General features: G+C 43.6%; 1 protein-coding gene across 1 annotated transcript; it reads left to right on the top strand.

Annotated features, from left to right (window-relative positions):
* The first annotated feature begins 4,911 nt into the window (after positions 1-4,911).
* LOC146207751 (putative glutamate receptor) lies at positions 4,912-14,501 on the top strand. The gene is made up of 6 exons (XM_084587152.1): positions 4,912-4,932; positions 6,123-6,284; positions 6,786-6,939; positions 9,789-10,006; positions 10,767-10,922; positions 14,367-14,501. Exons 1-6 carry the CDS (start codon positions 4,912-4,914, stop codon positions 14,499-14,501), a joined length of 846 nt encoding a protein of 281 aa, XP_084443278.1.
* The last annotated feature ends 1,391 nt before the right edge of the window (positions 14,502-15,892 follow it).

Raw genomic sequence — 15,892 nt, 5'->3', positions numbered from 1 at the left:
GTGCAAGAGTCGTCGAATCTCGGTGCCGTGAAAATCTCCACGGAATTAAAGAAAGTGATGTGTGCATTGTTAAAGAAATTGTCGCGAAAAAGCGGCACGAAGCTCGCGTTTGACACCCTTTCGAGTATATGATCAGCCTCGCAGTTCAGTTTGCTAGTGTCGCAGCAGTTCGCACTGTCGTCTCCCTCTCAGGTAAGTATGCCGTCCCTTAGAGATGCCGTGCAAGCAGATGGCGCGCAAGAGAAGAGCAGTGACCACTTCATAGCAGTGACTCAACAACAAAGAGATAAGGAACTAACCGCCACTGGTATTTTCGGAGAACGCCTTCGCGCTATGCGAAAACTGCAATTAGGAACCCAAAGCACATCATAGTCAGAAGTTGGTAACATCAGTGGGCGTGGCGGCTCTTCCAGGCAAGGCACTGGCTATGAAAAATAGAAGGATCTCATGCGTAACTTTTTCAACACTGTAGCATTCACTTTCTCCACTAGATACTGCGCGTCGTCGGCGTCGTGAACGTAAACTCTGGAGCATTCTTCTGGCAGTTGGAGTTGTCAGTGGTGTTGCCTGACACTAATTGATCGGCGGGTTGCGTAATGTCACGGTATCACATGACCAGACATAATGGTCGCATTTGCAGGAGCTTCCAACTAGGGTTGCTCCTTTCATATGAGAATCGAAGCATCCGGTACCTTTGGCTCCCGAGACCCTTCTTAGACCATGCAGAGATGTTCGTATACGGTTTTGTTCGAACGAGGCTTTATAACGAGTGTCTATCGCAAAAGGTGGTAGCTTCAAGTGTGTGATAATTAGTATGCGTGCACAGAAAGAAGCACTCATTAGGGTACTGGACATTAAGGAAATAGTATGTGCACGCAAGGGATATAGTATGCGCAAGGGAAGCCGCAGTTCGCTGGCTTAGTTTGGACGTGTTCCACTGGGTGAATCAAGAACGCATTTAGCATTAGCTTCCCTGATGTGCGCGCTACCAAAGCACGTGCGAATAACGTAACATTCCGCAATACGGTAAACATGGCAGCTAATGTAACTAGTTTTTTTTGTTTCGCACCTTGCACGTCAAGCTAGGCACTGTGGGGTCAGTTTATCACTGTGGAGGCCTTTCAATCGGCGAATTGAACATACATATCTTGAGGACGAATTTAATCAGAGTAGACGCTTACTACCTATTCGTTTCATTCGCATATTCGCGTGGTGCTTAATTTTTACCAGTTACATTAGACTGGCTGTCATACGCAGTCCTGATTTCGCAACAACACATCTTCTCAAGAAAAGCATGCTTCATCCCTATTCTACGCAAATAAAAGCATGGATCTTTATTGGAAAGGGCGCCTATGAAGTAGCAAATATTTTATTCGCAACTTCAAGATTGGTTAGGTACTTATACTGCAATTTCGTTGAGAATGAAGCGGTGTAAAACTTCACTTATCACTGACTGCTCGGAAAATTGAAATTAAAAATTGTTCTGTAAAGTACAAATTCTAGTGAAGTGTGATAATTTGAAATTTGAGGTCGGTGTAATATCATTTATTGTATTGCATTAGAACTGCTGTCGAACTGGGCATAAAAGGTTCTAGGATTCGTCAAGCCGCAGTTAGGCGGATTTTACCCGTCAGCCTATTTTTCTCGTTGAGAGACGAAAGAGTGATTTTATTTGATGACACACAACCAGCGTTCTGACGCGTGAGTTTCTATTTTTGATCGAAAATCAGCGATTTCTTTTTACAAAATAATTTAAGAATTCAATTTGAACTTTAATAGGGTATTCTGTTTATGACCATGACTTACAATGACGGCATTTATTTTACTGTTTCGCAGGCCTTATTGTCACCATGACATTCGCAGAATGAGTGATCTTGAAAGCTACGCAAATTAAACCAGTTCCTAAATAAAAGTATTAATTTCATTAAAAAAAAAAAAAAAACTTACCGGTTATAAGCTGTAAGCATGTTCCGCAGAGAAATTTACCTCTGAGAAATACTTTGTAACTGGCCTTTTCACCAAAAATCTGATGTATTTGATGTAGTTCTGGATTGCAAACGTATTTCGCCTTTAAGCTTTATATCGCAGGCGATAAGAGAGAATTACGTGATTCATTCTGGAAGCAACATAGGCAAGAATCGCTATGAGTGTAAGCTTGATTAGTCTGCTTTTATTATTATTACAGGGAAGAGGCAGATTTGGAGGCCTTAAAGCTATTTGGAAGCATTTGTGATTGCAGTAGAATCCTTAGGAGTATCCCTAGAAGTAGTATCCCTAGGAGGACTTTTTCCCAGTGTTCATCTCAGTTGGGTTCGCCTATTCACTGTATGATTTCGGCGTTTCTTTTAAGCTCAGTAACAACTGCTTTATAAAGGCCACATTCTTTTTTCTCGCCCGCTTGATCGTCGCGAAGTTTTGTAGCCGCCTTTCATATGAGCACCACTGGCGCTAGAAGCCAAGAAGCTTTCGTCCTTGAAGAGTGACGAACTAAATGTGGTGGATTTAGCGTAATCTCATTCTTTATTGTTGTAGAGCAGGGTCTCAAACTCTATCATAATTTGGGACCGTATTGGAAAATTTTGTGCTATGCGTGCAGGAGCCGAAAAATAACAAAAACAATAGGAAAAGTACAAACAAGACATTATTTGAAAACAATAAGTAGAAAAGCATTTAATAAGAATCAAAAGCTTTTGTTTTCAGTCAGACCACACCGTCACGTTATTCGTGGAGAAGAAAAGCAAAGCGCATTCCAGCCTGTCCGAACGGGTGTCACTTCAAGATGGTTCCGTGAGAGCTACTGAAAACGCACAACAATTAATAAATACCTGAGTCACGTATCCTCAAAAGAATAAACATGGACGCGGAAATCAAAGAAAGGGCGGTTTGTACGGCGCATTGCTCTTGAAAGAAGCTGACCGAAGTTCCTCCGATTTTCACGGAGATTAAGTGGAGATTAAGATTAAGAATTCTTAGTATGTTAAGAAAGAATGCTGGTGATTATGCCTTTTAGGTGATATTAGTTGGTAAACGAGTCTACTGGTAAAGCTGACCAGTGAAACTAGTACGTACTTGGGAAGAAAGACTGAAAATTTTAGGGCCGCGTGTTTGAAACCCCTTACCGGAAGTACCTACTCTTACAAAAATGAATATTGAATGTTTGATGTCATCAGGATGTAATAATTATGATTCATGAGAAATTAATCACAAAAGCAACATCTGTTGAGCATCATACCGATATCATAAATTATTGATAAGCTTTTGCATCAGGTTTTCTGCTTCATACTGACATCATAAAATCTTGATGAGATTTTGGAATAACATTTCTGGTGTAAAAAGTCAGCTGAAGGCATGATGCATGAACACGTCAGAGCAATATCATTTTCAAGCATCACCTGTGCATTTGTTTTCAATTGTTCACGTAGTACTAATGCGCATTAGCTAACAGAATTTTGCAGGTAAATCTCTCAGTTAATGCCAGCTATAGAGTGCGCATAGGACGCGAAATGTTCTTTTACAAAACTCGGATTATTACCAGCTTACCACCAACATTTTTTGGGCGGTCTCCCATTGGAGATATATAAGCAAACGTGCGGGCTTCATATGAAGATGGTCGGATCCGGGAAGTGAATCATGTATTTCTTCTGGATTTATGGCTGTATTCTCAACGTCCTTGTTGTTGCTTTCAAAGAGTTGATTTAAGCTGTTTACCGATTCTTTCCAACATTGAGAGAAAGTGAACAGTAGTTAATGCTGCGTTGAAAAGAGTATTACTGCAGTACCTGTGTAATGTTACAAAGAAAATACAAGAAATGACATTCGACAAATTTTTCATTTTTAACAAACTTAGTTAAAATGCATTATAATTCGCGCAGGAATGCACCCCAATATTTCATTTATTCGTCATATTTATTAAGAATGCCAGCAATCAAATACTCATCAAAGTTTATTCAGAAACTAGGTGGCCCATTTTCATCACTAATGCATCCGAACGTCGGAAGTCACCAGAAATACTTGATGAGCGTGATGTTTAAAATCATTTACTTTAAAACAGAAACTCGTCACACATTTTTGTAAGGAATAGCTCTGCGCAAACTTCAACTCCTGCGAATTACACACCTTTGCGCCCGAACGAAAGGATCAAACATTGTTAACTTGTCGGTTTGCCCAAAATATAGTGTTCTTGAAGGTACTACATATATATCTAGTTAGATACTGCGTGCTGATGAAAATAACGCATAAGTTTTAATCATCTGTTGTTATATGCTCGTGAATTCACGTTTCTCGTTATGACGCTGCTCAATGATAGAGCTACGTAGAAAGCATTTATATTTTAGTGACTATTTCGATGTATGCGTTCCGCAGCTTCAGTCGGTGCAGTTAGGCGCTGGTACAAAGCAGACAAAAACGAATTCAGGTTTGTATTTACGAGAAGCGAAATGGATGTTCCTGCCGTATATGTTTGTACACATTAATGCAAGCACATCGACTACGAGAAGACACAGATGAGGTAAACGGTAAGCATTTCAGAGGTAGTTGTCCTATGTAAAATAACTCAAGAAAAAAAAAACGATCACTGTTGTCCTTGTTTTGTTACTATGATCCGCATTACAGCTAGGCTGACTTCAGAACAAACGCTCCGAACATATCCCTCTGGATGCCATGTCCTGTCTCAGCTACGTCCCTTCTTATGCCATCAAACTCCTTAATCTCATCCACCATGTTACCATATACGTCCCCTGCTATGTTTGCCGTTTCTTGATGTTTCTGTCAATCGTGGGAATTTGTGTTGATGTTGTTTGGAAAGGACCTTGTTTTATGTGTCTGAGTTCCTCCATCAGCTACAGCTACCACCTGCCTGCGGCTCTTACATTCGGAACACCTGGACCTAACGGCACTTGGAAAAGTGGTTTGATGGCTGACATTGCTAATAATGTGAGTGAAAATGTTTTCTAACTTCAAATTTTACTTCAATCTTAACAGCAATGTAAACATAACCGCTGGTCTTCTCGGGTGTTATGGGCACCGAAAAATAGACCCTCTTAAATAGCAATGCATATCGGTGCCGTATGAAATGTTACAGTTACAGCTTTTCCAGTAGGTAAAACTTTTTCTAGAAAACTGAAGCGTAAATGTTGTTACACGTGACATGATGTAGGAGTCGATGCAGGTACATAGAGGCCGGAGACGTGTTTCAAGAAATTAAACCAGGAAAAAGGTTTATACCAGGCATTTACATACGTAGTGAGCATATTTAGGGAAAGGCGAGGTGCTCGAAGACCAAAAAAACTAGCTGTAAGCCTTCAGGTTCTGTTCAGGTAGTGCTCGAACACATCGCTGCCCGCGTAGTTAAAAGCCCTACAGTAGGTGCCAGGGCCCAGTTGTTGACCTTCCGAACAGCAGTCGATTCTCGGAAGTTTCCTTGCGCGCTTCAAACTGAGCAGGCATGGGCGTCCGATAATCGCCTGCTCACCACAGCACGGAATAACAGCCGAGAAGCGGTGCTTGGTTTTTCTCACCTGTGCTCTGAAGGCTGCAACATCTGCTCTCGGATCGGGCCACACTACCTTTAATTTGTGACGACTCACGCGCGGTGCACGAGTATGGGTCAATGCCTGCTCACAAGGGCACCGCTTAGGGAAAACGGGGAGGCTAATGGAATCCCATCTGCCTCTCCTCCCCCACCCCCTCGCCTCGCGAAAAAGCGGCGCCGCATGGTCTCACCTTGAAGTGACGAGCATTGCATTAGTCACAAGCAGTTTTAACTGAACAATTCAGTAACTTATAATCTAGAACAGGCGCGTGAAGGTACGAGCCGTTTGTTTTTTCTTCTTGAACGAATATTGTGCATACAGCCACTTACCCGCATAAGAGCAAGGAACAGGTGAACAAAAGGTTTTCAGAAGTAACAGTCTAGAGAGAGGGGCAAATGCATGTTAATATATTTAATGCGATATCCTTACTAAAGAGAACAGCTAACCTCTACACAGCTGCATGTCTCACGCGCCGTCCTCGAAGCATCTCGTGTATAAATCCTAGAACAGGCCGCACCTCAGCGGCACTTGCATGATTTTCATGACTTGCATGATTGAGACCGGAGCCCCTATCAATGCCGTTTGTTCCAGGTAGTGGACATCACGCTACCAGCCGTTGCGAGAACTGCCGATCGAGACTCAATCGCCACTCCTACTTCACCGTTACTAAATGTGCCGGTTGGTATTCTGGCTGGCAGGAACCGGACACAGGACACCAATGTGGCTGGTTACTTGCTGACATTTGATACACAAGTAAGCTGTAGCGCGTGCTTGCTCGCGGGTTCTCGAAAACACTCAAAGAAACTCTGGTAGCATCCACGAAGTGAGAAAGTCGATACGCAAGTTCCTGCTCTCTGCAGCAATATATTTTCTTGGCCATTATACTGTAGTAGCATACCAGCCAGTGGTGGTGGTGGACTCTTTAGTATTTGGTCTGCTACCGGGCGTGAACTTTTTACGCATTAAGCATAATGAAGCACAGCATACCAGTAACTCACATTCAGGCAAGGCAATTCTTGCGAGTGTTCATTGAAATTTGGGTGATACCTGCTAACACAAAGTCTGACCACAGACATTTCAATCCGCTTCATGCATAGAGAAATATTTCTTTCACTGTGGTACTAGAATGGGGTGTAACGGATGACACGCAGTAGATTTTGATTACTTCTTTAATGTTTTGCGACATTACATAGCCGTGCTAGATTGTTCCCCAATAAAATAATAAACTCTTCACCATTTGCCACATTTGTGCAGGTATGGCTCCTGCTGCTGTTTTTCCTTGTCATTCTAAGCATCGTTTTGGGGTTCCTGGACGTTACATCTCGCAGAATGCGTGGTAGAAGGGCTCAAGTGCTCGAAACCTGGAATGAACACTTCTGGATGCTCTTCGAAAACATGTTCTGCGAAGGTATGCACTCAAAGGCGTATGATGCTAACCCCTCTGTTATAATTGCCTTATTAAAAAGGAGGAAATAGGCCAAGAGGGAAGCCTAGCCAGTGCTTGTTGTTCACGGTACGAGTTGTCATAGTCACAGCCACTTTAAGCTTGTGTTTCATGTTGCCATCATGAATACCTGAAAAGTTCATCAACGGAAAAAGGAAAGTAGTTTCATGAATACTGTAAGAGTAGCGTTTTTTTTTTTTTTGGCGTCAGATGGTACGGTATTTGAGGTTTGCAGCTCGAAGCCGGAGCAGAGAATATGTGGGACGACGTAACGGAAGGCTGGATCAATTCAATCCCATGCTACACAGTAATAACATCCAATCGTATCGCACAAAATATGGGTACTTTTGAATTTCGCATTCATCCAAGTTCAAAAAACCCTCACAATGTTTTTGGGATTGTATATGGGGTATGTCTTTCCAAGTCCTAACAATGGTTGCAACAGAAAAAAATGGGATACATAACTGTAAATATCCACAGACAAGGTACCGGCATAGTCAAGATATCTCTAATCTAGGTATGCCGCTGTTCTTAATGCATTTGCTGATGCGAGATTCTCTCATCCGTTGGGCATGATGCCACCTTCTTGAACTACCTATAGAAGTCCCCAGAGCCGTGCACATGGGTATATCCCAAATGGCGCAAGCACACCGGCACGCACACAGTAACAAAATGCATATACTGGAAAAAGGAACCTTCCATTATGTTGAAACGTTCAAACAAATAGTGTGGCAGACACCAGTGCATATGTCCATTGCTGATGAAAAATGCGGAGAATTCTACCATAACTGACGCGTCCTAGAAACACCACTTATATAAGAAAAACTGGTCAGAGTTACCTACGATTAGGACGACATTTTGAGAGTTACAAGTATAGCACTCCAGCCCATATTTGCCAGTGACATCCACCACTGCGCTTTCTTCAATGTTTGCTTTTGTTAGGCACCTACTTCCCTCAAATGCGAGCCATCAAATGCGAACACTAGCTTTCTGGGCGATATTCTTGATTCTGCACCTAAATTCTCAGCTGCCCACATCATTCACCTGAAAAAAAAAAAATCTATGTTTGGCATCCGAGCTCTCATTAAAGCACGCCCATATTTTCCTTGTTACATTCTCTTATATCTGTTATATGCTTTCATTCACAGTCGCACTACTTACGGGATTGTCGTTTGGGGAAATACTTACAACTGCCATTTATCGTCTGCACAGTATATACAAAATCAGGCCATCCGCACTATCACCTGCAGCACTTTTCCACTAACGCTCGTCCCTTAGCTCGTCCCTTATTATATGAACATATCTTATCAGTCCACCAGCTCTTTCAGTACCACCTTGTAATCGCGTTCTTTAAGCTATTGAATGGCAGCTTGCATTTCCAGTTTGTTAATCCGTTACTTGCGAACTCTAAAAGATTTGCAGTGAATAACAACTTCCTACTCCCGAAAGTTCGTACTAATTATGGAAAAATTACATAGCCATTTTATTCTGAAACTCATTGCCTTTAGCACTGAAAACTTATATGTTCTTGCCCACATTTAAGAATAACTTGAAGGAATATTTGTTGAATTGCTGATGTTTTATATTTTTCATGCCTAATACCTGTGTTAGTGCCTTTATCTTTGTGCAAAAATACTCATTTGCCATGTTTTGTATATTATAACCTTTCGCTAACTTTGCTGTTATTTATTTTGTTGTAGTGATCTATCGACGGTTCCAGCGCAGTCTTCTGACTATGGAACCCTCGTCTGTATATTTATGCACTTTGTAAATATGTGCAAGTTGATAAACTTTCACTTTCACTTTCAAAGGTTGGCGGTGAACTTATCTGGAGCACTTCACTATGTAGTTCCTCATGGCTGAGTCACTTTGGTGCGTCAAAGCCCATAAACCGCAAACATAAGTGTCATCGCGTGACACCGAACCTTAACTATACTCAGTGCTTCAAAAACTTTTTCACAGGTGTCTTTGCGTTGCACAAAGCAGGCAATAAAATCCGCCGCTAAGTCCAAAGCCAGCATTGTCACGACCGTGACATAATAGGTCAATGTTCTGCTCTGCAGCACTGCCGGAATATTCAGAAAGTGATCAACGTTTACGACCATTCAAGATTTTCTAGAACACGGGCGCTCTTGATGTCATGGAATCGCACTGTGCATCACAAACGCGAACCGGCATGGACACCATGCTAATTTTCTCAGTAATTAAACGAGAAGCTATTTTACTTCCCATATGAAGCGCTGAGCAGCGAGGAGCGGTGGATCATTCGCTTATATACCGCTATACTGTGCCCGGCAGTGCTGCAATATTTAATTCGGGCTTTTAACGGGAAGTGCCAGCATTGTGGGCGCGCGTTCTCGGATGTGTATCAGATGGTGTGGGTATGCCCCTCTGACCCCGCTCACTCAAAGCATTTTTCTCCTCCAAGGTACAAGGAACACATCTACAGGATGATATCATGTCTAAGTACGAGGCGCTCACATGACCGTCGGCGTCAGGGCGGGCGCTTGGTTTAAGCACTTGACTGTGCACGGCGCGTACTCCCAAAGGATCATATGACATGGCAAGCGCAGTATATCCCGCACCTCCTCCGTCGTAGCCGGCGCTCGAAACTTACGCCGCAGCAGTACTCATGCATACGATTGTTGTATGTCAGGGATGAAATCCACTAAATTGTTTCTAAGACAAAGCCCTACGCGCATACTTCCAGACACGTTGCGAACATTACATGAACATGAACACATACTCTGAAATTGCAACGGCTGGAGCTGGCTGTGCGCTTGCAAGACTGTACAAAACGTATTTTCTTGCAGCGTCTGCACAGGTGCCCAACAGCACAGTTCTACGCATCGTCAGCGCAGTGTGGTGGTTGGCCATTTTGGTTCTCATGAACGCCTTCGCGGGACAAATGCGCGCCTGCCTCATGGTAAAAAGCGAGCTCGAGAGAGTCAATACGCTTAATGATATCGCCGCAAGGCCTCATCTCAAGGTCTACCTCCTCAAGAACACCGTCGCCTCTCGCTATTTGGAGGTATGGCACGCAACAGACACTCATAGTATACAGCACTTTGAACTCAGCAAACAAGTAGACACTGGCATAAGTAAACGGCACAGCGCCGCTATATGCATCCGAGGGTGGGGATGTCCAGCAGCGTGGAACAAGAGCGGCTCGCTTCACTGAGTTCAGAACTTGCCGTATATCCGAGCCGCGATAGTTAACCGCTATTTCAGAATGAAGATGTAGTAAACAAGGTGCTTCTGAACCTACTTAAATATAGTGTTTCGCTTATGGCGTGGTGATACGAACTAAAAGAACGCTCCGAGACACCTGTAATGAGCACCAACTTATGTCTGACAAGTTTAAAAGGCCAGGAAAGCGTCCCCTTCGGAGCCCGGAATGATTTTTCTCAGCAACATATTTAAGGCGGGTGCCTACGTGCAGGCCAGCCTTAGAGGGGGGGTCAATTGCTCCGTAGGTATTTCACTTTTTTGCGCGCGAAGGAAGAAGTGTCGATGAAGACGAAGGAGTGGAGTATGGTTCTCAGATATAAAATTATAACATAGATGAAGGATGGGCAGCGAGAAATGGAACCACAGGAAATGTTCCTGGCACAAGTCGGCGAAGTAGAGACGACGTATGGTAGTGAGCCTAGAGCGTGTGTTCATGTAAGATTTTTCAGGCCACCTATAGCGCCTTAGCAAAAACCAAACGCAGACAAGGTCGTTGTAACATCCCATGAAAACTAATATTTTGCCTTTGTGTTTTCATTTTCGTTGCCAATGCGCTGCAGTCATCTCAAGGAGCTGCCGAGCGGAAGATATGGAGCATGATCCGGCGGGACAACAGTGACCTGCTCGGCCTCTTGCGCTTCCCAGAAGAGATGGTGCTTGAAGTTGTGCAGGAGAAAGCTGTTATCATACATGCAAACTTGGTTTCTCAGTCCGAGGTACACTATTTCTACTTCGGCTCTTTAGTGATTTATACGTTTCTCATATCTGTGTACGCGTTAGAACACTGCTTTTAAGACAAGACAGGTTTAGGTCAGTGCTTAATACTGCGCATCATCGCAAATAATTGGGCGGCAAAATTGCTCTTGCTTCAACTGAATGTGGGTTGAGTGCAGAAACCAGTACATGTATCACGCTAATCCGAGATACTCGAAGATGCCGTGTGCTGGGCTGAAATCAAATTTCTTCTGCGTAAAAAACAAAAAACAAACAAACAAACTATCCTGGTCATCACTAGCAAACCATCGTCCTGTAAGTCTACCGCGGCAGGGCAGTCTAGTTACGATCGTAGCAGATTCTGCTCGCTCAAACTATGGGTGGGAGCAGCGCGACTGTCACACTCGCGTGATAAATAAATGGAGTTATTGAAAAAAAAAAAAAAACGGCAGAGAAGTTGGCCGGAATGAATAAAATATGTCCTACTACTCTGCACTGGGGAAGGGGAGAAGAAAGAGAATCATGAGGGGTGACGATGTAGAAGAAGGTGTATGAAAATATATACACACAAGGCAACTTGCTTTACAAGCGAGAATCAAGTCTGGTGGCGCACAAAAAACTACAAAGAGCCCGCACGGCCTGGACACCCTTCACTTTGCCCGGCTAAGAGCCCGGCAGCAGCTCCTCCGACAAGTGCCTCTTGTTCAAACGCTTCAATGTAACGGCTAGGACATTCTTTCACGCACATGCACTGGGAACACTGGGTCCGCAGTCTCGGGGATGCCACAAGTTGAACATTTGGGGAGTTCACCTGTCCAATTAAATGCAAGTACCTTCGCGTGAAAGCCACGTTTAAACGAAGTTTGTGTAGCAAGCATGCATGATGGCCCGAAAGTTCACGCGGAACGTAAAATATCAATGTTCCATTGAACCTTATTAGACAAATGTGTCGGGCGTCTGGCTGGGCTCAGTATAAGCTGTCGTAGCTTTATTCATAGAGTTCATAAGAAGACACATCGTACCCGCTGTTGAAAAAAGCCCAGCTGTTTCTGAGGGCCTTTTTTCCATTGAGCCCGCAGTAGGCAGATTTCCATTGATACATTATCCTGTGCCCTTGCAGTTGGAGGTGTAATGAGCTCCATAATGTTTAATACCGGAAACGTTAGGCGGTGTAGCGTAAGAAATTTTCCAAAATTTGCAGTGTAGTCTTTCAGTTCGTGAATATATATTATTTTTGAGGTGGTTCTCCACATATCAAATAAATACCTGAATGGCTACAAGTTCAGCAGCGGTTGACGTAGAAGTATGTCCCAAAAGGAAATGGAGAGTCATTTTCTGAGTGGGTAGGACCACAGCTTCAGGCGATGCCTGTGCTGACCCAGATCAGTCAGTGTATACGTGAATATAGTCATGATATTCTGACCAGATGTGCGGCAGAGTAAATTGTTTGAGCCCACTAAGTGGGACCACTGATTTCTTGATCAAGACGATATGGCAGGGCATATGCTGTTGGTACTTGCGACTGGTGGCAGTGGAGGGCACTTTTGAAACTGTATTCCGGCCGCTCGTCCAGAATCTTGCTCAGTGGCTGAAAACGGTGTCGTGTAAATGCTCGCAACATACACGAAGTGGTTCGCGTGACAAGTATATGAATATTGGGAATAATGCGCCTCTTAAATTGTGCCTTCGTTAGAGGTTGATATGATCGGGGGTTCCAGCCGAGGCTCCAGCGGCAGCGACGACAGGAACCCAGCCAGGCTAGCGAGCAGCAGCCCTGAAGGCACCGTGTCGGCGGCAAAATTGCCGTCGCTGCTGCGGTCACATCGTCGCCACTTGAGGCGGCGGTCAAGCATCTTGCAGGGTCGCTAACCATTCAGGGAAGCCTCCAATTCATCTATAATTACCTGCCTGGCGCTCGCCGGGGTGACGACAAAGAAATTTTCCCTATTGTTGGCGAACGTAAAAGCGTGCAGCTATTTCGGGCAGCCATCAATTCACTTATAATTGCCCGCCTGGCGCTCGCCGGGGTAATCGCAAATAAATTTTTCCTATTATTGGCGAACGCAAAAGCGTGCAGCTTTTTGCCGAACAGGAGTGCTCGTGACATTCCAAGAATTAAGAATAGTGTGGAAGCGGCCCTTGCCAGGGGCGGATTTCTCGGAATCCTGAACTGCATTTATTTATCAGCTCAAGATCCCCCTCGCTACCAAGGAAGTCCTCCCTTGCCACATGATGTCATGCGAGGAGGCTCAAGTACCATCGTTAGCAGTGGGTGGCACCTCGATGCTCGAAAGCGTCTCGATGCCTGATTGGACTGCCCGACATGAACTCTATTTTCTTAGCTCCCAACAAAGCATATTTAAGAATTAGAGTTGTATCCACGATCAGTGAGTAAGCTGAGTGAGCTCGGTTCTCTCTTCTGGACCTGTAGATACTACACCATGTAAAAAGTGCGCATAAATGTTATTTCTTCGCCTCTTTTCCCTGCTGCTCCCTGTACGATGTCGCGTCCTCCTGGTCACACTACCGAGAAGACTAGGCCCCTGAACCCGACTGCTTCAAGGTGCATCTGGGCAGTCCAAGGCATATTTTCAGTGCCTGCACTTGTACGCTCTCTGAACTCCGCAAGCAGAAAATGCTCATATTAAAGAGTACTGGCAGACTGTACCGTATGTAGCTAACAGTCTTGTAAAGCCGTAGCAAAGAGCGCTCGGTTGGACCCCATTTGATGCCAGGTATGAAACGAAGAACATGGCAAACATTTATTAGCCTTTTATTCACCATATTAATATGTTCCGACCAAGATAGTCTGCACTTAATAATTACTCCCAAGAATCTGTGATACGTTTAGAGCGTTATGTCTAGTCTACTGCGTTCTTTTGCCAGTTTTTCGGTATTCCAGGACCTAGTACCTCATGCGTTCCACAGATGGAGCCCCGCACTCGTGCGCTGCATGCTTCACCTCGCGATACCAAACATCGTCTTCACCGTCGTGCCCACCACAGTTGATCACGTATGCTGCCACCACAGTTGATCACGTATGCTGCCACCACAGTTGATCACGCATCGTGCAAAACTGCAACACACTCTCGAGCTGTGCAGTAAGCATCGTCCTCTTTGTCAAGTTCCAATCTGCAAAATACTCTCACGCTGCGCATTGAAGATCATCGTCTTCTCAAAGTTTTATATACGCCAGTCTCTAAGGTTTTAGATTGTATCTTTTCGGTCAATTTATTTGGGGCACCAGATACATTTCTGCACCATAGGCCTAAATTGTTACTTTGGCAGGGTAAAAATAGTCTTTTTTTGCGTTCTACTCTCCTCGGGCAACAATAATCTCACTGCATGCCTGTGATTATAAGTGTTGCTGTTCAGTCGTTAACCTTCGTACGCTGTTCATAACTTTTCTTGAATGCTGCCTTTTTTTTCTTCCTTCATGACCACAGGTGGGCAAGTTTTGCAGTGCAGGAGAATTTGGAGAATTTTACTTCGGAACCGAGAATGTGTACAACTTGCTGTTTGGAGCTTACATGAACCGAAGGCTGAATGAGACCCTTCAGCACCGCATAAAAAGAATGTGAGAATTCGTGTACTTCTAATTAAACTATATATGTTGTCGTTTCCGCGCGCACTTAAGCTGCAACAACACTTCAATAATCTCACATGCATACCAACTGCAATAATGACTTCAACTGCACAGCTATCGCAACTTCGATAATTTCAAGCACTCAACGTCATTTTCTAAATTAGATATAGGGTTAATGGTAGTTCAGGGGAGAAGTTTAAGTAAATAACGGGACGCCTTTATCTCTAAAGAAGTGAACATTGTTAAACTTTCAAAGATGTTTTTTTTTTTCATTCCTTTAGTTAGCGTGCAGCAGTTACTGTCAACGATGCCTTCTCTGCCAATGAAAGGTGATGGGAGAGTTTTTTGTATTAGTCTGCAATGAATGTGTTGTGTTGTGTTGGGTTTTATGGCGCATAGGCAGCTAAGGCCATCATGCGCCAACTACAAGGTCTAAGTAGATTCTTCTACCAGCAGAACTGCAGTTGTTAGTGTATTACAACTTATTTAGGATCCCCGGTTCTTTGAGGAAACTAAATACTGAAAAAATTTTCAACAAACGGATTTTCCCCTATGAGTAAAGTGGGATGAATTCCTTGTAGAATGAAGCAAAATATTTTTTCCTCAGCGGGTCGAGTTGTATGCATGAGAGCAGAATATGATTTACGGTAAGCTCCCTTCCACATTTTTCACAAAATGGCTTGACCTGTTTTCTCAGTAAGAAGTTGTGCGTCATGTGTGTATGCCCAATACGGAGACGGCATAGAACTACTTCAAAAAAGCGCTCTCGTTGTGTGCATGACTTGCATTTCCTGGGATAGATTTTACTAGGTGCATCTTATTTCTTTCTTTACTGTTCCTTTTATTCTGCCATTTGTCCTTTAGCTTACACTTCAGGAATTTGATGCAATCTTTGTGGGGGATGCTTATTTTTGTTATTTCCTTCTTTTGAGCTTGTGCGGCACTAAGATCGGCTCTCTCATTACCATCTATTCTGACATGGCTCGGAATCCAGCAGAATTCAACTGTCTGTCCTCGTGCAGTGGCTTTTTTGATGTTGTGGATAATGCTCCCTATTATTGGTTGGACTGCATTTCTGGAATGTAATGCCGTAAGAAGGCTCAGGGAATCAGTATAAACTATGCTGTTGTTAAGGTTTTGGTCTATTATCCTGTCTATGGCTTCACAGACAGCCTCAGATTCGGCTGTAAATATGAATGCACAATTCGGTAGCCTCATTACATTTTCCCAGTAACCTTGCACAACTGCACATCCGGCATAATTTGATGATTTTGAGCCGTCTGTGTAAAACTCAGTACAGTTATTATATTTCTCTTTTAGAGCCAGGTAGTCTTGTAAAATACGTTCGTGCGGTGTTTGCTTTTTGTGAAAATGTGCCACTGTGAT

Source organism: Amblyomma maculatum, chromosome 1 (assembly GCF_055883805.1).
Source record: "Amblyomma maculatum isolate TAMU_Amacu chromosome 1, ASM5588380v1, whole genome shotgun sequence".
Taxonomy (NCBI): Eukaryota; Metazoa; Arthropoda; class Arachnida; order Ixodida; family Ixodidae; genus Amblyomma; species Amblyomma maculatum.
The sequence above is the reverse complement of the archived record's forward strand: the minus strand, read 5'-3'. Positions and strand labels throughout refer to the sequence as shown.